At 43.2% G+C, this 22968-nt stretch overlaps 1 protein-coding gene across 2 annotated transcripts in view; it reads left to right on the forward strand.

Annotated features, from left to right (window-relative positions):
• The window catches only part of LOC126418977 (probable G-protein coupled receptor Mth-like 1), a 382615-nt gene that overhangs the window by 47502 nt on the left and 312145 nt on the right, over window positions 1–22968 (forward strand). Inside the window, exon 2 of one of the 2 annotated variants that reach the window (XM_050086023.1) lies at window positions 18261–18615. In XM_050086023.1, coding sequence (XP_049941980.1) covers window positions 18261–18615 — 355 coding nt within the window. The remainder of the gene's footprint in view (window positions 1–18260; window positions 18616–22968) is intronic. The other variant, XM_050086024.1, reaches the window with a different exon arrangement.

Here is a 22968-nt window from a genome sequence, read left to right on the forward strand (position 1 = left end):
GTTGCATCTTCCTGAGGTGTAAATCAGTTATCCTCGTTTCCCTAAGTAATTGGCGTAATACAAATTATACGATTAAATAAAGTTATCGATTAAATGAAGCTATCCGAGCATGAATCACAACCCGCCCTCAAAGCTTTACTTCCGCCAGCAGCTCTCTGGAGATGATTTATTGACAGTAGTAAAGCTATGCGGGTGGCTCCTGATTTATGGCTGGTTAGCTCAGTCGGTAGAGCACTTATACGTGAAAATTCGGTTTCAAGTCCCTATCTGACACACAGCTTTAATCTGAATAATGAATTCGCAAATTGCGATTATGCCTTGGCACCAGCTGTAACATAATTCAGAGCAAATGAAAATTTGTCCCTGACCAGCACCCAAACCCGTATATCCCACTTGTCAACAGCAGTCGCCTTTACCACTTCGTCTATCCTAGCACACTTCCACCTGCGACCCAAATCTTGTCATGCTCGCACTAGATACTGTCATTACTTCGGACTACGCTGTATAACACAGACACTGCAGTACAGAATTTAGTGCCATGCCAAGGCAATTTGACGAGAGAAAAACGTCTCACGCTGTGCAGGAATTCCGGTTCCGATCCGTCACAAATCTTAATTTGTTCTGAAATATTCTACAACTGATGCCGACCCATAACTGCAGTTTGCGAGTTCGTTCTTCACTGAATGCGGCTGTTAATCCTCAGTGCAGCGTCTGTTCCCACGGGCAGATGTGCTTTACTTCGGACTACGTAGTAAAACAGTGCACTACAGCAGTTTTAATCTGACAGGAAGTTTCAAAGGTAATTTCGTTTCCATATGTTGTGACAACTGTAAATTAGTTCAAATCGCTCTGAGCACTATGGGACTTAACTTCTGAGGTCATGAGTCCCCTAGAACTTAGAACTACTGAAACCTAACTAACCTAAGGACATCTCACACATCCATGCCCGAGGTAGGATTCGAACTTGCGACCGTAGCGGTCGCGCGGTTCCAGACTGTAGCGCCTAGAAGCGCTCGGCCACCCCGGCCGGCTGTAAATTAATACTAGATTGGGATCCGAAAAGTGATTTGCTGCTCTTAGTGAGTAGTTGCCTTAACCATTAGGCTACCTGAATACGTCACCAGGCCTGGCTCAAACTTTTATTGGCGCTGATGTGATTTCCGTACACTATTACCCAAGGGTGTTGCACACGGGAGAAATTCGCTGGAGAAGTGTCGCATTCTTTGCCACAGAAATACACTCCTGGAAATTGAAATAAGAACACCGTGAATTCATTGTCCCAGGAAGGGGAAACTTTATTGACACATTCCTGGGGTCAGATACATCACATGATCACACTGACAGAACCACAGGCACATAGACACAGGCAACAGAGCATGCACAATGTCGGCACTAGTACAGTGTATATCCACCTTTCGCAGCAATGCAGGCTGCTATTCTCCCATGGAGACGATCGTAGAGATGCTGGATGTAGTCCTGTGGAACGGCTTGCCATGCCATTTCCACCTGGCGCCTCAGTTGGACCAGCGTTCGTGCTGGACGTGCAGACCGCGTGAGACGACGCTTCATCCAGTCCCAAACATGCTCAATGGGGGACAGATCCGGAGATCTTGCTGGCCAGGGTAGTTGACTTACACCTTCTAGAGCACGTTGGGTGGCACGGGATACATGCGGACGTGCATTGTCCTGTTGGAACAGCAAGTTCCCTTGGCGGTCTAGGAATGGTAGAACGATGGGTTCGATGACGGTTTGGATGTACCGTGCACTATTCAGTGTCCCCTCGACGATCACCAGTGGTGTACGGCCAGTGTAGGAGATCGCTCCCCACACCATGATGCCGGGTGTTGGCCCTGTGTGCCTCGGTCGTATGCAGTCCTGATTGTGGCGCTCACCTGCACGGCGCCAAACACGCATACGACCATCATTGGCACCAAGGCAGAAGCGACTCTCATCGCTGAAGACGACACGTCTCCATTCGTCCCTCCATTCACGCCTGTCGCGACACCACTGGAGGCGGGCTGCACGATGTTGGGGCGTGAGCGGAAGACGGCCTAACGGTGTGCGGGACCGTAGCCCAGCTTCATGGAGACGGTTGCGAATGGTCCTCGCCGATACCCCAGGATCAACAGTGTCCCTAATTTGCTGGGAAGTGGCGGTGCGGTCCCCTACGGCACTGCGTAGGATCCTACGGTCTTGGCGTGCATCCGTGCGTCGCTGCGGTCCGGTCCCAGGTCGACGGGCACGTGCACCTTCCGCCGACCACTGGCGACAACATCGATGTACTGTGGAGACCTCACGCCCCACGTGTTGAGCAATTCGGCGGTACGTCCACCCGGCCTCCCGCATGCCCACTATACGCCCTCGCTCAAAGTCCGTCAACTGCACATACGGTTCACGTCCACGCTGTCGCGGCATGCTACCAGTGTTAAAGACTGCGATGGAGCTCCGTATGCCACGGCAAACTGGCTGACACTGACGGCAGCGGTGCACAAATGCTGCGCAGCTAGCGCCATTCGACGGCCAACACCGCGGTTCCTGGTGTGTCCGCTGTGCCGTGCGTGTGATCATTGCTTGTACAGCCGTCTCGCAGTGTCCGAGCAAGTATGGTGGGTCTGACACACCGGTGTCAATGTGTTCTTTTTTCCATTTCCAGGAGTGTATATATCCATTGAAATAAATTCACTGCAGTGAAGTGAGTGGAGTCACTTGGGATAAAATGAATGAAATTGTGTTATTACTAAGTAACTTGTGGGAGATGCTCTACACGTAGTGTTCGAATGTAATAAGAGACAACAAACCACAATGAACATTTTATCCTTGTCTGAAGGTGTGTTCGGGTAGCCTGGTGGCAAAAACGGCTGCCAGCGAAAAGTAGGAGATTTGTGTTCATACTCTGGTCTGACAAACATTTCTATTTGTCAGGTTCAAAAAATGGTTCAAATGGCTCTGAGCACTATACGACTTAACTTCTGAGGTTATCAGTCGCCTAGAACTTAGAACTTATTAAACCTAACTAACTTAAGGACACCACACACATCCATGCCCGAGGCAGGATTCGAACCTGCGACCGTAGCGGTCACGCGGTTCCAGACTGAAGCGCCTAGAACCGCACGGCCACACCGGCCGGCAATTTGTCAGGAAATCTTTATCAAAATACGGGCTCAGTATTTCTACACTGTTTACAGTGATACCTTTTCATGTGTTTGCATGATCAATAATATTGTCGCCATAGATATATTCATTGCATTATCTTCAATATCTGATGAGTACTTTTGCAAATGGAGATTCCAATCAAACCGAAGTAAAACAGAGGCCTGTGCATTCCATTTCCTTTAGAAAGAGGCACGCACGAAGTTACACGTGTTATTGAACGTGGTGGTAGCTTCTCGTAACTACTTACCTCTATAACTACGCTAAATGTATCCGGGCACATAGTTGAGGATGACTAACAAGTTCGTGGCGCCCTCTATCAGTAATGCTGCAATTCAGTATGGTGTTGGCCCACCCTTAGCCTTGATGACAGCTTCCACTCTGGCAGGCATACGTTCAGTCAGGAGCTGGAAGGTTTCTTGGGGAAACTCCGCCACAGGCCGTGCATTATGAACAGGTGCTTGATCGTGTTGAAAGATGCAATCGCCATCCCCGAATTGCTCTTCAACAGTGGGAAGCAAGAAGGTGCTTAAAACATCAATGTAGGCCTGTGCTGTGATAGTGCACGCAAAACAACAAGAGGTGCAAGCCCCCTCCATGAAAAACACGACTACAACATAACACCACCGCCTCCGAATTTTACTGTTGGCGCTACACTCACTGGCAGATGACGTTCACCGGGCATTCGCCATACCCACACCCTGCCATCGGATCGCCACATTGTGTACCGTGATTCGTCACTCCACACAACGTTTTCTCACTGTTCAATCGTCCAATGTTTACGCTCCTTACACCAAGCAAGGCGTCGTTTGGCATTTACCGGCCGTTCGACCATGAAATCCAAGTTTTCTCTCCTCCCGCCTAACTGTCATAGTACTTCCAGTGGATCCTGATGTGGATTTCCTGTGTGGCGGTCTGAATATATGTCTGGCTATTACATATTACGACCCTCTTCAACAGTCGGCGGTCTCTGTCATCAACAGACGATGTCGGCATGTACGCTTTTGTGCTGTATGTGTCCTTTCACGTTTCCACTTCACTATCAGTGGACCTAGGGATGTTTAGGAGTGTGGAAATCTCGCGTACAGACGTGTGACACAAGTGTCAACCAATCACCTGACTACGTTCGAAGTCTGTGAGTTCCGCGGAGCGGCCCATTATGCACTCTCACGACGTCTAATGACTACTGAGGTCGCTGATATGGAGTACTTGGCAGTAGGTGGCAGCACAATGCACCTGCTATGAAAAACGTATGTTTTTGGGGGTGTCCGGATACTTTTGATCACAAGTGTATGTGTCACCATCGATTGGACGCTGTCACTTAAGCGGCACTGCACGAATCAATCAAACAAGCTTTTTTCTAAGATACAGTTGCTCCACAGCTGGGAAATAAATGCACATACGCTACGCAACGCTGAAATTTCACTTGTGCACTCAGTTGCTGAATATTTTCGTGTCATCGTCGGCGCCAAAGTAGCCTGTGGTCACAAAAGGCGTTACTACATCAGGTACATCCCCATCTACATCTCCGTAAATACCTTGCAAACTACTACGAAGTGCATGACAGACGGTACTTAGTTATGGATAATATGCTAGGGTTAGTTCGCATTTCAATCACGCGTGGAGCGCGGAATGGGGTTAAAGGCCTCTGTTCAATTTGTAATTACATTAATCTCGTTTTCATGGTCCCGTAGAAGGATGGAAAATGTATGGAGATTCTTCTGATTTAGAAATTTTGTAAGTATGCTTTGGCAGGATACTTGGCGTTTTGCTACAAGTGTCTGCAGGAGCAGGTCTTTCAGTTTTCATGACACATTCCCGTGACTCAAACAAACCTGTGACCTTACGTGGCGCCCTTCTATGTAAATGTACAATATCCCCCGTTAATTCTATTTCATTTGAGTCCTACCCGCTAATCAGTATTCTGAGATGGTATGCACAAGTGATTTGTAAGCAGTCTTTTCTGTAGACCAACTGCATTTTCCCAGTGTCTTGCCAATAAACTGAAATCTGCCATTTGCTTTACCCACGACTTAGCCTATGTGAACATTCCACTTCACATGTGAACAAATTGTTATACTGAGTTACGAGCGGATTCTTTTCAATTGTGATTCACAGATAATGGGGTCAGAGGGTACCGTTCCTTACGTGCCGCCCTTCTGTGTAAACGTACAATGTCCCCGGTTAGTTCCATTTCATTTGAGTCCTACACGGTTATCAGTATTCTGAGATGGTACGCACAAGTGATTTGTAAGCAGTCTTTTCATATAGACCAACTACATTTTCCCAGTGTCTTGCCAATAAACTGAAATCTGCCATATGCTTTACCTACGACTAAGCCTATGTGAATATTCCACTTCATGTCTGAGCAAATTGTTACACTGAGTTACGAGCGGATTGTTTTCAATTGTGATTCACAGATAATGGGGTCAGAGGGTACCGTTTCTCTGAATTTTGTGACGTGCACTATTTTACATTGCTAAACATTTAAATAAAGTTGCCAATCTCTGCACCAATTTGATATTTTGTCAAAAGCTGACGTAATGTTGAAACACGGCAAGCACTTTAACTGGTCTCTTTTAATTTTTGTTCACGTTTAATTGTACGAATGGAGGGGAACTGATATAGTTTAACGATAGTCATAATACTACAATTATTGTATGAGCTGACTTCACTTCCTCTCTTAAGCTGTTGTGGTCTAACATGGTCCTAGATACATCCTTTGCTATACGGGCTAACTTTGGAAGTGAGGAGTGTGCATGGGGGCTTAATTATTATAATGCAAATAATTTTAGTAGCTGTGTGTCCGGTTACGAAGTCTCGTAACCTGTTGGCCCTGACTAGTATTATTATGCAATCTGATTGCATAAAATAACAATAAAGAATGAAAGGAAATTTCCGTTAACACAATTGATTAATTAAGTCCCCTGCAACTATAAAAGCTACGAAACAACAAAGCACAAGTGTAACTGTTCTGTGTGTGGAAGTGTGATTCAACGTACACGTGTCTGGCACGGTTCTTCCTCAATACGACAAGAAATTTCAAACACCATTTACAATGAAATAATTAAAAGCCAGAAGTACTATAATTGCACGTAGAAACCAGAATTACAGTCTAATACATGAACACGGGCCAGATGCCTTGTTGACTGAACCTGTGACCAAGAGGCATTGTTATTTAGGAAATTTGAAATAAAAAAATTTTTTGTTACCTTCATATATATTGACGAAAAATACACTGTGATCATTGCAACATCTTCCATATATACTGCATGGGGGCTTAATTATTTAAACATGAAATGCAAATACTTTTAATTTTTTAGTCGCTGTATGTCCGATTACGAAGTCTCGTAAACGGTTGGCCCTGACTAGTATTTGTACGCAATCTGACTGCATAGAACAACAACAAAGAATGAAATGAAATTTCCGTTAACACAATTAATTAATTAAGTCCCCAGCAACTATAAAACCTACGAAACCAAAGCACAAGTATAACTGTTCTGTGTGTGGAAGTATGACTCAATGTACACATCTGGCACGGTTCTTCTTCAATAAGACAAGAAATTTCAAATACCATTTATACTGAAGTGATAAAAAAATTAGAAATACTATAATTGCGCAAGAAAACCAGAATTACACTCTAATACAAGAACACAAGCCAGATGCTTTGTTGACTGAACCTGTAATGACGCATTATTCAAGATATTGAAATAATGAGAAATAAAGCGAGTTTTGTTACCTTCATATATATTGATGAAAAGCACTCTAATCATTACAATATCTCCATTGGAACAACATCTGCTGTCTAGCCCATCAAACGACTGCATAAAACATGGAACAAGCACTCACTACTACAACATCTCCACACCGACTCGCTACTACCACATCTCAACAAGCACTCTCCACCACGACCTCTCGAAAAGCACTGCCCTCCGCTACTTCTCAATAAAAACTGCCTACTACGAGTTCTCAACAAGCACTGCCAGTGGAGGCGGCTGAATAATACTCTTTGGCGCAATCTCTGGCGCTGTGGCTCAGTGTAGCCACCTTTCAATACATTACACCAACCAAACAGCATATACTCCCTCGCCCAGCAGAAGAACAACTGCACACGACATGCTCTCAACTAGTAATGCTCTCGACATCCTCTCAACAAGCACTTCCCACGACAACCTCTGAACTACAACTGCCCCAGTGGAGGCGGCGGAATAATACTCTTTGGCGCAATCTCTGGCGCTGTGACTCATTGTAGCCACCTTTCAAGTGCCGTGGATGTGAGACAGGTGATGTGTTGCTAAGCAATGGGAATGAACCACGAGGAACTGGGGGTGCACTCGTCTCCGCTGAAACAGAGGGAGAATAAACAACAGGCAAGATACCCGCCTCAATGGTAGGGAATGGAAGTCGCTTTGCCACACAGAAAGCAGATGGACAGGTCATTGTCCATTTATATGATAGTCCATGGGCGATCAAGATTAAAAACCCTTCGTTTCATAAGACGAAACTTTGTCAGTGGGTGTTTGGCGCTAGGAGCTTGGTATAAGTGATATACGTGAGCAGATAAACATCTCCTAGAGTTTCTAAAAACTTGACAGAACAGCACTCACCTACTTAACCGGCGGATGCTGGAGCAGAGTCAGCTACTAGCATTATAGCAAGCTCTTTAACATTCCACATGACTTGTGATATGAGGCTAGCTGGTGGCTGAATGAGCACCAGTTGGAGTATTAGTAGTGATGTCACGAGGACGCAATATAGGATTTTTTAGAAAAGAGCTAAATAAATGCGATGTATTGGCTTTTTGACACTCACAGTTTCCGATTTGAAATATTGTCTAAGAAACAATTGCCTCATAGGCAGTCTCTAGCAACTTATAAGAGGATTCAAGGTCCCGTTTTGTTGTTGGGAAGACAGGAGCATGGTGCTGGGAGGAGACCAGGAAAATGGAGATGCAAATTGTCGGTCACAGAGGGTGAAGAGACAGGAGTTGGAGGAATTCTGGGGCAAAAGTCATAGCGAAGTGGCAGACTAAGTTCCGGCTGTGCACTCAAGTCAAAAGTCGCTGTGTCTCCACTCTGCTCGCAGTACACTAAAGATTATGGTAAGCATTGCTTACAGCTCTGGCACAACACTGCAAGCGAGTGTCTTGTTGTTCAGTTGCTACATAGATATCACTGGGTCAAATTCGCCAGTGATTCCTCAGATCTTTAGGATTCTTGGGTGTTGGTTCCAGACAGTCACTGCAATTGTCATAGGTTACTGTACTTAGTTCACAGAATTACATCCGAGATTTTATGCAACTTATCTCTCTGAGTAACTTCGCCAGCTCAGAGCTTGCAGTTCACATAGTAAGGCACATTTTTGTAAAGCTGTTGCCCACATATCTGTGTTTTCTGGCATTATTATTCATATGTCTTTTATAATTAACCACAATGTTACTTAAATCTCGAGTTTGTTACGACAATCATTTCCTTCAAATTATAAATGTTATGTCAGTTCCCCACTTTCAGAGGGATAGAACCAATAGATTAAAGCGTTAATAATTCCGGTACGTACGTTAAATTGAGCAGTGGATCTCAAGGCTGTGCCTGACTTTTTATTAATTTCAGCTTCAATTAGATTTCGCTTCTGGAATATTTCTGCAGTTTTCCTCAGATAATAATTTATTAGAAATAACTACATCGTAATCAAAAAGTCTACATTCGCTTTTACTATGCACTAAATGAATGATAAGGATACCAACACACTTCCCCATGGGCAAAGCTGAAATTACTACTACGTCTGTCGATGACCCTCCATCCAAGATAATTTGCTGCATCCAAGAAATCCTGAATCCAGTCGTAATTTCTCTCCTGATAGCCTATATAATCGAACTGTCGTTAATAATCATTAGTATAACAGTAAATCAAATGCTTTTCAGAAGGAGAGAATGCGTCCATCTGACTTTCAGAAGGTCATGTGAGAAGCACAAGTTGGCTTTCGCGTGATCGATGTTCTTGGAACCCATGTTGTTTACTTCTTTTACAGTCAACTGCTTTCCAGACAGTGGCAGTGGCGGGTTTTGTCCAAAGCTCGCATTTTCTTTGGGAGTTGAAGTGAAAAGTGCCAAATCTCACATTTGTCAGAGAAATAAAAACCCTCTCTTGATACAAAATTTATTTGTATACAGAAAAGTAGAAGGTATTGTGATGCCACAGAAATACGCTGGTCACCTTATCACCGCAAAAAAATAATAAGACAAATTAAAAAATAAATAACTTATTAAGAACATTCTAGGTCCCATACTAGGGAACTGACTGATTCTAAGTGCAAATAATAATGTCTTTATTACGAAAGGGATTCGCATTTTACGAATCAGGATCGAAGTCAGCTGTTTGCTGCAAATGAAAATTTGTGTCGAATTGGGACTGGAAGTCGGACTTTCCGCTTATCGCGAGAGATCGCCTTAACAACTTCGGCTCTCCTAACAAGCTTCCAGGACTGATCCAATGTTTCATACGTCACAGAGTCCACAATCTTTACGCTCGCACATTTCGTGATTCCCGCACAAGGAGAAAAAAAGTATTTTTATCGTTATTTCAGCCCCTTGAGGCGTGGTTACATTATTGATAATTATAATTTCTGTGGTTGTACATTGTCTGTATCTTCACATTAGGCTGTTCTGAGGAGTACATCAATGGTAAATATTACGGAATGGATTTGCGTCAATGATATACGGGTGCCTCGACGGACTAAAGTTACGATAAAATATGTTTATGTCACTGTGTGGGAATCACGAAGTGTGCGAGCGTAAGGTTTGGGGATTTTGTAAAATATGGAAACTTTAATCGGTCCTGGAGACGTGTTTGGATAGCTGAAGTGATTAAGGCGACTCGCGGTAACCGGAAAATCTGGGTTCGAACCCGGCCCTCCACAAATTTTCGTGTGTTGCAAACAGTTGACGTCCATCCGGATTCGCAAAAAGGGAATAAATATCGTAATATTTATGACAACTGTAATCTTCAGAACAGTGTAACTGAAGAAACAGACACTGTCTAAGCACAGACATTGTAACCATGGTTGTGTTTCCAGACCTCGATGGGATAAAATGACAATGAACTATATCTCTCTCCCTGTGCAAGAATGAGAAAATGTGCGAGCGTAAGGGCTTTGGACTCTGTGACATATGCCAGCTAGTATGTCAGCCAGGATCGGCCCTGGAGGCGTGCTTGGAAAGCCGTTGTATTATGGCAACAGCTCGCGATAAACGGGAAATCCACGTTCGAGTTCCAGTCGAGCACAAAGTTTCATGGCAGATGGTGTTGGGACAGCAACCAGCCACAAATTTACTTTCAGTTCCTTTATTCAAAAGGTACCGTTATCGGTTTAGAATCGTTATGATTCGTCTTCAGACGGTTTACATGCTTTCCTCATAACATGTGGTGGTTTTTTTACAGATTAATTGTCTTAAAATATAAATAATACAGCATTATAAGCACGCCACACACAGATGGTTGCGTTACAGATTTTCGTTGATGTGACTTACGTGAAATGTCGGTTTGGAGTGTTTGTTTTCTTAACATTCGTCCAACAGAAGTGGATACATTCCCACTGCATTCTTATTGTTGCGCACGTAAATTTTTCTCGCTGAACACTTTAGATTTGTCACTGAAAAGATTTCTACTACGCACCACATGTTTTGATACGTACTGATACATACAAAGAGCTTACAAACATTTGAGTATCAAAGATTCTGTGATATATTGTAACATCCGATGATGTCCTATGTTTGGAAAAGGATCATATATTCACTTATGCAACTGAAATGCTTTTTACACTAGTACGGAGACATTGATACTGTTACATTAATTATAAGGTTGTTCTTCTTTTTTTTTTAGCATTGTATAGGTAAAATAGTACATTATTTAATTACATTTACCGTCATGAGGATTATAGTAACATATAAATTTGCTACTTGATCTGCAGATAGGCGTAGGAATATTATTTGCTTTGGAGGTTGGAAAATAATTTTTGGAAATTTTTTAGGAAAGGGGTGCTAGCTAACTCTGTTTGGTCATTAAGGATATAGTCTGGGGTGCTGTTTTTGTGTGTGTGTATTTCTATTTCTTGTAATACATCCATAGTGTCTCCTTTTTCTGCTAGATGTAAAATTGTTAAGTTGTTCTCAATGTTTCTAACTGAATGGTTTTCTTCAGCAATATGGGCTGCAAATGCAGATTTGTTCAAGTTTCCAAGTCTTAAAGCATCAATGTGTACTTTGTATCTAATTTCAAAGCACCTGCCTGTCTGTCCAATGTAGAATATTGAGCATGTATCACATTTGAGTTTGTATATTCATGGTTTACGGTAGGGACTCTTGGAGGTATTTACATCATGGATTACTTTTTGTTGTAATTTATTATTTGTGGAAAAGCTGATTGTGATAGTTTTCTTTTTAAATAAGTTTGCTATTGGGTATGATAGTAGGCCTATGTATGGTAGGGTAGCATATTTAGGTTTGGCTTCTGTGGCAACTGATTTGGCTTGAAGTGACCACAGTGAAGTGGATCTGTGGTTTTTGTCTGCATTTTATTGTGGAGTTTTATATTATTATGGGTTTATATCCATTATTATGAGCAACTGTTTTAATTATATTGATTTCATTTTGTTGATCTGTGTCACTCACCGATACTTTTTTAATTCGGTGTAACATCGTTCTGAAATATGCCATTTTTTGTTGGCGGGGGTGGCAAAATGAGTTGTGAATACTGACATCTGTGGTGGTAGATTTTCTGTAAATACTAAATTGATGTTTATTGTTACTATTGCAAATCTTCAGGTCAAGAAAGTTAATGCTTTTATTAGTTTCATAACATTAGTTTCATGAATAACAAAATATTTGTTTCAAATGCTATTGATACTAAACAGGGCTACTTTTTATTGTGATAATACAAGTACAGAAATACAGACTTAATTTTTAATTAGGTATAATGGAATCAAAATAAAGCATTTCTCATATCTTTAATTTGTTTTAAAGAGAAGTACAAAATTAAATTCAAGGTAAAATCTCTCGGTACTAACAACTGTTTCTTATACAACTACATTCATAAGACCAGATGTTACAAAGGTTACTGTAGAAGTGCCTGTGCTGTTAAGAAACTCTATCTGCTGTCTTTGTCTTTTCATAACAGTTTCTAGACACCTGTTTTGTTTTTTCACAACTCCAGCTATTTTTGCTATTATTCGAACCCTAATTATCCCCTTCCATGAAAAAGATGTTTCATTGCTACAAACAAAAGATTAAATGTACGCTGCTTACATAACATCTGCACATTAACTAAGAGGGGGAGACCTTGACACGTGACACTTGCAGCTCTGAAGGGAAGGACTGTTTTGCACAAAGACCATGCGTCATTTAGTAATGAATGTTTCAAACATTTTTTACCATGATTCGGTATTTGGATCACGTCTAGGGACGTGCAACGGAGTATCGATAACACAATAGCACTGAAAACCCGTCTTATGTAGAAATGGCACTTAGAGTGTTTAAAATTTCCGCTCATTTAATACAGGGCTTCCCAGCTAACGTGCTCCGCGACCAGATAGTGAGTGGAGTTCTGTGAGCAGCGAGTGCTGTGCCCCCTCCATCGCCGCAGGAAACAGGATAGGAAGCTCTGAGGAGTAAACTTGTGTAAACGAGCAAATCGATCCTGAGGGAAATGTTTGAATAAACTGTCACATTGAAGGTCACTTACTTCAAGCCACGTATTATTTTCCCCGTTTGTAGACACATAAAGTAATAAATTCCACAGCAGACCTACAGTATGTATAGTATCGACAGCAACAGATAGATTCATACCGCATAAATTAATAAGAGACGGGACGGATCCACCATGGTACACAAAACAAATCAGAACACTGTTGCAGAAGCTACGAAAAAAGCATACCAAATTCAGAAGAACGCAAAATCTCCAAGACTGGCTAAGTTTCACGGAAGCTCGAAATTTAGTGCGGACGTCAATGCGAGACGCTTTTAATAGATTCCACAAAGGAACATTGTCTCAAAATACGGTAGAAAACCCAAAGATATCCTGGTCGTATGTAAAGAGCACCAGTGGCAAAAAACAGTCAATACCGTCACTGCGCGATAGCGATGGAAATGTTACCGATGATGGTGCCACTAAAGCGGAGTTACTAAATACAGTTTTCGGTAATTCCTTCACGAAAGAAGACGAAGTAAATATTCCAGAATTCGAAACCAGAACAGCTGTTAGCATGCGTGACGTAAAAGTAGATATCTTAGGTGTTGCGAAACAACTGAAATCACTTAAGAAAGGCAAGTTTTCCGGTCCAGATGGTATACCAATCAGGTTCCTTTCAGAGTATGCAGACACAATGGCGCCTTTCTTAGCAATCATATACAACCGCTCACTTGACGAAAGGTCTGTTCCTAAAGCCTGGAAAGTAGCACAGGTCACACCAATATTCAAGAAAGGAAATAGGAGTAATCCATTGAATTACATACCCATATCACTGACCTCAATTTGCAGTAGGATTTTGGAGCATATACTGTACTCGAACATTATCAATCACCTTGAAGAAAATGACTTTTTGATACATAACCAACACGGATTCAGAAAATATCATTCTTGTGCACCATGAAGTAATGAGTGCTGTCGACAAGGGATCTCAGATCGATTCCGTATTCCTAGATTTCCAGAAGGCTTTTGATAGCGTTCCTCACAAGCCACTATTAATTAAATTGCGTGCATATGGAGTATCGTCTCAGTTGTGTGACTGGATTCGTGATTTCCTCTCAGAGAGGTCACAGTTCGTAGTGATAGACGGTAAATCATCGAGTGGAACAGAAGTGATATCTGGTGTTCCGCAGTGTCCTAGGCCCTCTGCTGTCCCTGATTTAGACAAATGATCTAGGTGATAATCTGTACAGCCCCCTTAGATTGTTTGCAGGTGACGCTGTAATTGACCGTCTACTAAAATCAATTCCAATTACAAGATGATCTAGAGAGAATTTCTGTATGGTGCGAAAAGTGGCAATGGGCACTAAATAAAGAAAAGTACGAGGTCATCCACATGGGTACTAAAAGAAATCCGATAAATTTTGGGTATACGATAAATGGGAAAAATCTAAGGGCTGTCAATTCGACTAAATACCTAGGAATTACAATTACGAGCAACTTAATTTGGAGAGACCACATAGATAATATTGTGGGGAAGGTGAAACAAAGACTGCGCATTGTTGGCAGAACACTTAGAAGATGCATCAAACCCACTAAAGAGACAGCCTACATTACACTTGTCCGTCCTCTGCTGGAAAATTGCTGCGTGGTGTGGGATCCTTACCAGGTAGGATTGACGGAGGACATCGAAAAAGTGCAAAGAAGGGCAGCTCGTTTCGTGTTATCGCGCAATGGGGGTGAGAGTGTCACTGATATGACACGCGATGTGGGGTGGCAATCACTGAAACAAAGGCGGTCTTCTTTGCGGCGAGATCTATTCAAGAAATTTCAGTTACCAACTTTCTCTTCCAAATGCGAAAATATTTTGTTGACGCTCACCTACGTAGGGAGAAAAGATCATCATAATAAAATAAGAGAAATCAGAGCTCGAACGGAAAGATTTAGGTGTTCCTTTTTCCCACGCGCCATTCGAGTAGTATGAAAATGGTTCGATGAACCCTCTGCCAAGCACTTAAGTGTGAATTGCAGAGTAACCATGTAGATGTAGACATATTCCTCACTTTCTTCAACCCTGTTAAGAATGTCACATGCAACTGTGTGCCTATGTTATCTACACTTTCATAGAGCGACGGAGAACAAACAACATACTCTTTATAAAGATTTTACAAAGCTTGCTCTGAACGTCGTCTGGCATTACCTGTGTGCGATGCATAGCTGTCGTGTTCGCGAAACTGTCCCATCAAAAGTGGACATAAATGTTCAGCAGCAACTAACAAGTATTCTTTTATTAAATCGCCATCTGTGAAAGGGCGCAAGGACATTGCTAAAAGTAGAGCATCTTTGTAGACCACCCTAAAGGCACACTTCCTAGATTTTTGTTTCTCTTCCTTCTCCTCATTAGAGACTTCTTAAGTAACAGAACCCAGCACGCCATCCTCAAAGGTGAGTGTTCGTCAGAGACAAGGATATCTTCAGGAGTGCCCCAGGGAAGTGTGATAGGTCTGCTGCCATTGTGTGTATATATAATTGATCTGGTGGACAGGATGAGCAGCAATCTACGGCTGTATGCTGATGATGCTGTGGTGTATGAGAAGATATCGTTGAGTGTCTGTAGGAGCATACAAGGTGACTTGACAAAATTTCTAGTTGGTGTGGTGAATGGTAGCAAGCTCCAAAAGCGGAAAAATGAAAGTTAAAGCAGATGAATAGAAAAAATAAACCCCTAAATGTTCGAATACAGCATCAGTAGTGTGCCACATGACACAGTCTCGCCCATTCAATATCTAGGCGTAACGTTGTTAAGGTATATAAAATGGAAGAGCACAAGGATCGCAACAGGGAATGGTCGATTTTAGGAAAACGGGATTAATCTGTAAAGGAGACCACCTACAGTACACTAATGCAAACCATTCTTGTGTACTGCTGGAGTGTTTGGGATCCGCACCATGTAAGATTAAAGGAAGACATGGAAACAATTCAGAGGCGAGCTGCTAGATTTTTTACTGGCAGGTTCGAACAACACACAAGTATTATGGAAATGCCTCGGGAATTCAAATGGGAATCCTGCAAGGGAAGGGACCTTAATTTTAATTTTAAAAACCAACAGCCTCAGTTGCAAAGTACACCTAGATTTACCTAGGTTTCAGTCGGGATAAGCCAACCTTCTTTAGAATAAAAGTAACTACCGTTTGTCCATAGTGGACATCGTCAAGCTAAAAGCGACGATTTATACATTTTTGTTTTGCGGTTTTTTAAATTTTATCTTCTCGTCGAGGAAATCGCGTTTTCTAGCGCTGTACGATAAACCTGTATTGTTTTATTTATTATTACTGCAGCATCTCTCTGTTTCACGTCACAAATTAAAAATCTTCGAATAAAAGCTGAATTAAGCATAGACAATTTCAATTTTGCTATAAATACTGTTTATTTTGAAGTAACAGACTGGAGGATAGCTGTGTACTATAAGGTTACAAAAGTAGTGGGATAGTGATATGCAGATGTACAGATGGCCTACACAAAGTACAAATGGACAGTGCATTGGCGGAATTCTCATTTGTACACAGGTGATCCATGTGAGAAGGTTTCCGAAGTGGTTATAGCCGTACGACGGGAATTAACAGACTGGAGTGGTAACTGTAACTAGACGCATGGAACATTAAATTTCGGAATTCGTTAGGGATCTCAACATCCCGAGATACATAATGTCAAGAGTGCGCCGAGAATAACAAATTTCAGGCATTATCTCTCACAACACACGTTTGCTTTCTCGGTGCTAACAGACAAGCAACACTGCGTGAATTAACCGTAGAAATCAATGTGGAACTTACGACGAACGTATCCGTTAAATAGTGCGGCGAAACTTGACGTTCATGGGCTATGACAGGAAATGACCGACTCAAATGGTTCAAATGGCTCTGAGCACTATGGGACTTAACATCTATGGTCATCAGTCCCCTAGAACTTAGAACTACTTAAATCTAACTAACCTAAGGACTTCACACAACACCCAGTCATCACGAGGCAGAGAAAATCTCTGACCCCACCGGGAACCGAATCCGGGAACCCGGGCGCGGGAAGCGAGGAAGCTACCGCACGACCACGAGATGCGGACATGACCGACTCGAATGCCTTTGCAAACAGCGCGACATCGCCTGCAGCACCTCTCCGGGACACGAGACCATATCGGTTGAATTCTAGACGGCTGGAAAACCGTGGCCTCGTCAGATGAGTGCCGATTTCAGTTGGTAAGAGCTGATGGCATCGCTCCAGTGTGGGGTAGTCCCCACAAAGCCATGGACCCAGGGTGTCAACAAGGCGCTATGCAAGCTGGTGGCGCCTCCTAAATGGTGTGGTCTGTGCTGACATGGAACTGACTGGGTCCTCTCGTCCAACTGAACAGTCATTGTTTGCATATGGCTATATTAGGCTAGGCTACCGTTCAGCCATGGAATTTTTATGGATGCCATGACACCGGACCGAGCAGGGTGGCGCAGTGGTCAGCACACTGGACCCGCATTCGGGAGGAGGACAGTTCAAACCCGTCTCTGGCCATCCTGATTTAGGTTTTCCGTGATTTCCCTAAATCGTTTCAGGCAAATGCCGGGATGATTCCCTTGAAAGGTCAAGGCCGATTTCCATCCCAATCCTTCCCTAATCCTAGCTTATGCTCTGTCTCTAATGACATAGTTGTCGACGGGACGTTAAACACTGATCTCCTCCTCCACCTCCATGACATCGGGCCTTAGTTGTTTGCAACTGAAGGACATTCTGGACAATTCCGGCGAATAATGATTTGCCCACCGAAATCCTCCGACATGAATCTTATGGAACATTCATGGGACATAATCGAGAGGTGCACAAAATCCTGCACCGTCAACACTTTCGCAATTATTGACGGTAATAAAGGCGGCGTGGCTCAGTATTTCTGCAGAAGACTTGCCAGTGATATCTTAAGTCCATGCCACGTCCAGTTGTTGCACTACGTCGGGTAGAAGGGTGTCCGACATGGTGTTAGGAAGAATCCCATGACTTTTGTGACCTCAGTGTAGAACAGAAATGTTCCGTAGTTTACAAGGCCCTTTATATACCCTCACTCATTTTCTAGACAGTTCACCACATGCAGTTTTTAGGGGAGTCTAGTGAGACATTTATCGCTTATGTAAAGGAAGCGTTGGTTGTGAGGTAACGCTGATGTGCACGAAACACATCAAGCAAACAGGTAGTGTGGGTACGCCCATAACAGACCAAGGCTACCAGAAGAACTACAGTTATCTACGCATACTTATGAGCGTCTACTGTAATTTTACAACTCTAGCCCTTATTTAAAACAGGAAGGATCTTTCCAAGCCGGAAACTGGGATTAACTGGCGCCAGGTACTGTAGCTTGCACGGGACAGGACTGACGAGTGCTGTGTTGTTGCTGTGTGCCAGGTACGAGGTGGCGCGCACGGCTCGTTCTACACCCACGCCGTCGACGGCTGCGTCGTCGCCGCCGCCGCCACCGCGGCTGCCGTGGTGGGTGTCTGCGAAGCTGCGCGTGGTGATGCCGTCTGGGCAGGAGGTGGGGGCGGCGGGGGTGGCGTGGCTCGCCAGCCCGGGGGCGGCGCCCGGCTGCCCCGCGCCCTGGCGCTCCCTGGTGATGCAGCACCTGAACCAGTTCACCGTCACGCACGACGGCCGCATGCTGCTGTACGACGCCGGAGACGAAGACGACGACGGCGTAGACGACGCCCCGCTGGAGCTGCCCGCCGGCGCCTTCTGCCTCGACAGGATCAAGGTCCGACAGGTTGGTGGCACCGCGCCACGACACACACCGCTAGCTGCCCATCTGCCTGTAAATATAAATTTGTGGTAACGTCTTATGGGACCAAACTGTTTAGGTCATCGACCTCTAAGCTTACACACTACTTAATATAACTTAAACTAAATTACACTATGGACAACACACACACACACACCCATGCCCGAGGGAGGTCTCGGACCTCCGATGGGCCGAGCCGCGCGGACCGTGACAAGACACCTCAGACCAAGCGGCTACCCTGCTCGCCATCTACCTGTACCTACCGTACTAAATATCAGTCACCTCTCTAAAGAAAGGGCAATATTCATCATTTTGTGTTCCATAGCTTATTTATGTCAATGCGGAAGTACGCAGCTGTTAAACCTTACTGTAACAAACGTTTCCAGAAAGACATAACTAATTAACGTTCAGTTTCCTTACGTCACATTTTTCCAAAATATTTGAAAAATTAATTAACTCAAGAGTAATCACATATTTAGGTAGAAACAATTTACTTAGCAGATCACATTTTGGAATCCATAAGAGTTATTCGACTGAGAATGCTATTTAGAATTCACCGCCCAAAAACACACAAGGCTTCAATAATAAAATGCCGCTAGTTTGTATTTTCTGTGAGCTTCCCAAAGCGTTTAATTATGTCATATGTTATACTCTTAAACAGACGTAACTTATATGGAACAGATGGTTTAACACACAACTGGTTTGAATCGTACTTAACAAACAGGAAGCAGAGAGACACACTGAATAATTTGAACAACTGCAAATACGCTTCACGGGTTTGCCGCTGGATCGCATTGTGTAAATCGCACAATATTTCTTCGATGCAACTGCTCGACATCATTAGGTGGTGGTAGCTGCTGCTGTCACTGCTGCAAGGCGCGACTGATGATATACCCGTGCGTGGGAAGACGCGTACTGCCTGCTCCCGTCATGATAAATTCCGACGCCGCCGCGCGATTATCATCAGTCGCGCCTTGCAGCAGTGACAGCAGCAGCTACCACCACCTGATGATGTCGAGCAGTTGCATCGAAGAAATATTGTGCGATTTACACAATACGATCTGGCGGAAAACCCGAGAGGCGTATTTGCAACAGATCCGTCGGGAAAGCATGAAAAGTCACAATTTGAACAACCTTTGTGAGTGGGGAGAAATCACGTAGGCAGTCCCACAGTATTCAGTTTTGGGTCCGCTCCTGTTTCTTATATGAGGAGCGTTCAATACGCAACGCAACACATTTTTTCTCTCCGCTAATTTCAGTTGAAAAAATGCAGAGTTCCGATAGGTGGCGACATATCCTCCAAAATGGGGGTCAGTAGCGAAGGGACGTTCCGAGCAGAGAGCTGTCACTGAGTTTTTTTTTTTTAGAGGAAAACTGGAGTATCGCAGATATTCACGGGGCTTGTAGAGAGTCTACGGAGATCTGGCAGTGAACAAAAGCACGGTGAGTCGTTGGGCGAGGCAACTCTCATCATCGCAGCAAGATCGCGCAAAGCTCTCCGATCCCCCGCGTGAAGGGCGGCCGCACACAGTTGTGACTGCTGTAATGTTGGAACGTGCGGACACTCTTACTCTATAATTCAAAAACAGTCTTAATCGCATATATTATTATTATTATACCGCCAACCGGTTTCAACCTGACGTAGGGGCCATCTTCTGGGCGTTTACACAATTGGTGGACTGCTGGTGGTGTCACTCCTGTCTGCATAACGGCCGTTATGTAGACAGGAGTGACACCTCTAGCAGTTGAACAATGGTGTAAACGCCCAGAAGATGGCCCGTACGTCAGGTTGAAACCGGTTGGCGGTATAATAATAATAATAATAAATGCGATTAAGACTGTTTTTGAATTATTGATTAATCATACTAATAGCTGCTTCTCTCCACAACCATGTTGTCCAAAATACTCTTATTCGAGGTGATCGAGGAATCATAATGAAACTCTTCGAGACTCAACTGGACGTATCTGTTGGTAGCTCTCACAGATGAGGTACTCGAAAGATGTGCCCGCTTGGTTCCCCTCCGTCTGAAAGAAGATCATAAAGAGCAACGAAGGACCACCTGTGCGCAACTGCTTGCGCTTTGCGAGACTCATGGTGACAACTTTTGTCGAACATCGTCACAGGTGGTGAAACATGGGTTCATTACTTCGAACCGGAAACAAAAAAGCAATTTATAGAGTGGCGCCACACCATCTCTCCTCCGAAGAAAAAATTCATAGCCGCATGCTTAGCCGGTAAAGTCAATGGCGACGGTCTCCCGGGTCTCTGAAGGGCTGGCTTACTATGTATGATGTTCTCCCTCATGGTGCAATGCTCAACTCTGAAGTATAGTGCTAACCTGGGGAGTTCAAGAAACGACTTCAGCGTGTTCGTCTCCACAAAAGAGCAAACGAACTTCTCCTTCTCTATGGCAACGCAAGGCCTCACACGAGTCTACGTACCAGAGAGGAGCTCGTAATACTTCAGCGACCGTTCTTCTTCATCCACCATACGGCCTTGATCTCGCACCTTCCGACTTCCGTCTGTTTGGCCTAATGAAAGATGCAATGTGTGGATGATGGGGAGATCATTGATACAGCAAGACGTTATCTACGACGTCGACTCGTAGAGTGGACGATGTGGACATACAGGCCGTCACAGTAAGCTGCCTTAAGAACGGAGATTATCTTGAAAAATAGGGTTTGGTAGCCAAAAGAATGGAGAATAACATGGTGTATTGGAATACCGAATAAAATCAACCTACTTTCAGAATAGCCTTTCACTTGACATTCAACAAGCAGAACTGGTACTTTCTTCAGATGATACTAGTGTTATAATAAGTCTCATTACAGAGAAAAAACGGAAGAGAGTGTTAACAATGTTTTTCAGAGAAGTGGTTCTCTGAAGATTGACACACTCTTAATTTGAGAAAAGACGCTATCTTCAATTCTGTACAACAAATAGTCGTACTAACAGTTGTTGTACCACATGAGCAGGAGTCAGTACGTAGGGTAGAGGACTCCAAAATTTTTGGTGTATATATTTATGAAAACTTGAACTGGAAGAAGCATATTACCAAGCTTCTCAAACAGTTAAGTTCAGCTACTTTTGCTCTTCATATAATTACGAGTATTCGAAACAAATAAATCAGTTCCCTGACAAATTTTGCGTATTTCTACTCAATAATGTCTTACGGATTTTTTTTTATAGTAAAGACAGCCCACTGGTTGCAATGGATTTTATAGTCGAATTGACCATGATTTCGACTCCTTAATTCAGGAAGTCTTCATCATAATCTATATTACATACGTAAAAAGTTGAGCATAACAGCTCTCGTCATTTTAACACCAAAAAGGCCACGTCACATAATAAAACATCCTACGTAAAAGTTTTACTGGCTTTGCTAGTTAAAAATTAAAGATTGCCGCTAAGGGCTGCTTGTGTATACTGAAGCAGGTGACATCAGTCTGATACTTTCACGGTTGCTGCACACAGCTATGTTTAAAGTTGTCTTACGGAATATTTCTGGGTTAACTCATCACTTAGAAAGAAAATACTGATTGCACAAAAGCGAGTAGTAAGAATGATGCGAGTCGTTCATCCGCGGTCGTCATGTTGGCACCTCTTCATGGAGTTAGGCATTTTAACTCTGCAACCACAATAAATTTATTCGGTGCTGAACTTCATGATAAACAGTCCAACACGACTTGAGAATTACAATGATATATGTAACTACAACACTAGCGGGAAAATGACCTCCTTCCGTCGGATGTTCGAGTCCTCCCTCGGCCATAGGTGTAGGTGTTGTCCTTAGTTTAAGTTAGATTAAGTAGTACGTAAGCTTAAGGACCGATGACCTCAGCAGTTTGGTCCCATAAGACCTTACCACAGATTTCCTAAATTTTACCTTTATTACCCATTGTTAAAGCTGTCGCTGGCTCAGAGAGGAGTTCAGTATGCAGCACTAAATTTTTTTGATCTTTTGCCCAATAACATAAAAAGTCTGTTAGATAGAAAAACAAGTTTTAAATCCAACCTAAAATCGTATCTCTGGGACGAGTACATATATGCCATTGACTTATTTGCATAGCCCGGTACAGTAAAATGTTCGACGAAGGACTTTATGTTGTGATCAAAGACTGGAATTTAAAATAAAAAAAGAAATTGACCGTACCTGGATTACTATTTGTATTCGCGACTATGTCGCGGCTTGTGAACCTGTAAAAGGACTAGTTATTGACTATAATTGGAGGAGTAGAGCTAAAAAAATGTGTTCATTGACGTTAATACTAAACGTCTATACATACCCTGTTGACTGACTCGTTCACACCATCTCGATAAAAGAATCGTTCAAATGA

This window comes from Schistocerca serialis, chromosome 9 (genome assembly GCF_023864345.2).
Source record: "Schistocerca serialis cubense isolate TAMUIC-IGC-003099 chromosome 9, iqSchSeri2.2, whole genome shotgun sequence".
NCBI lineage: Eukaryota > Metazoa > Arthropoda > Insecta > Orthoptera > Acrididae > Schistocerca > Schistocerca serialis.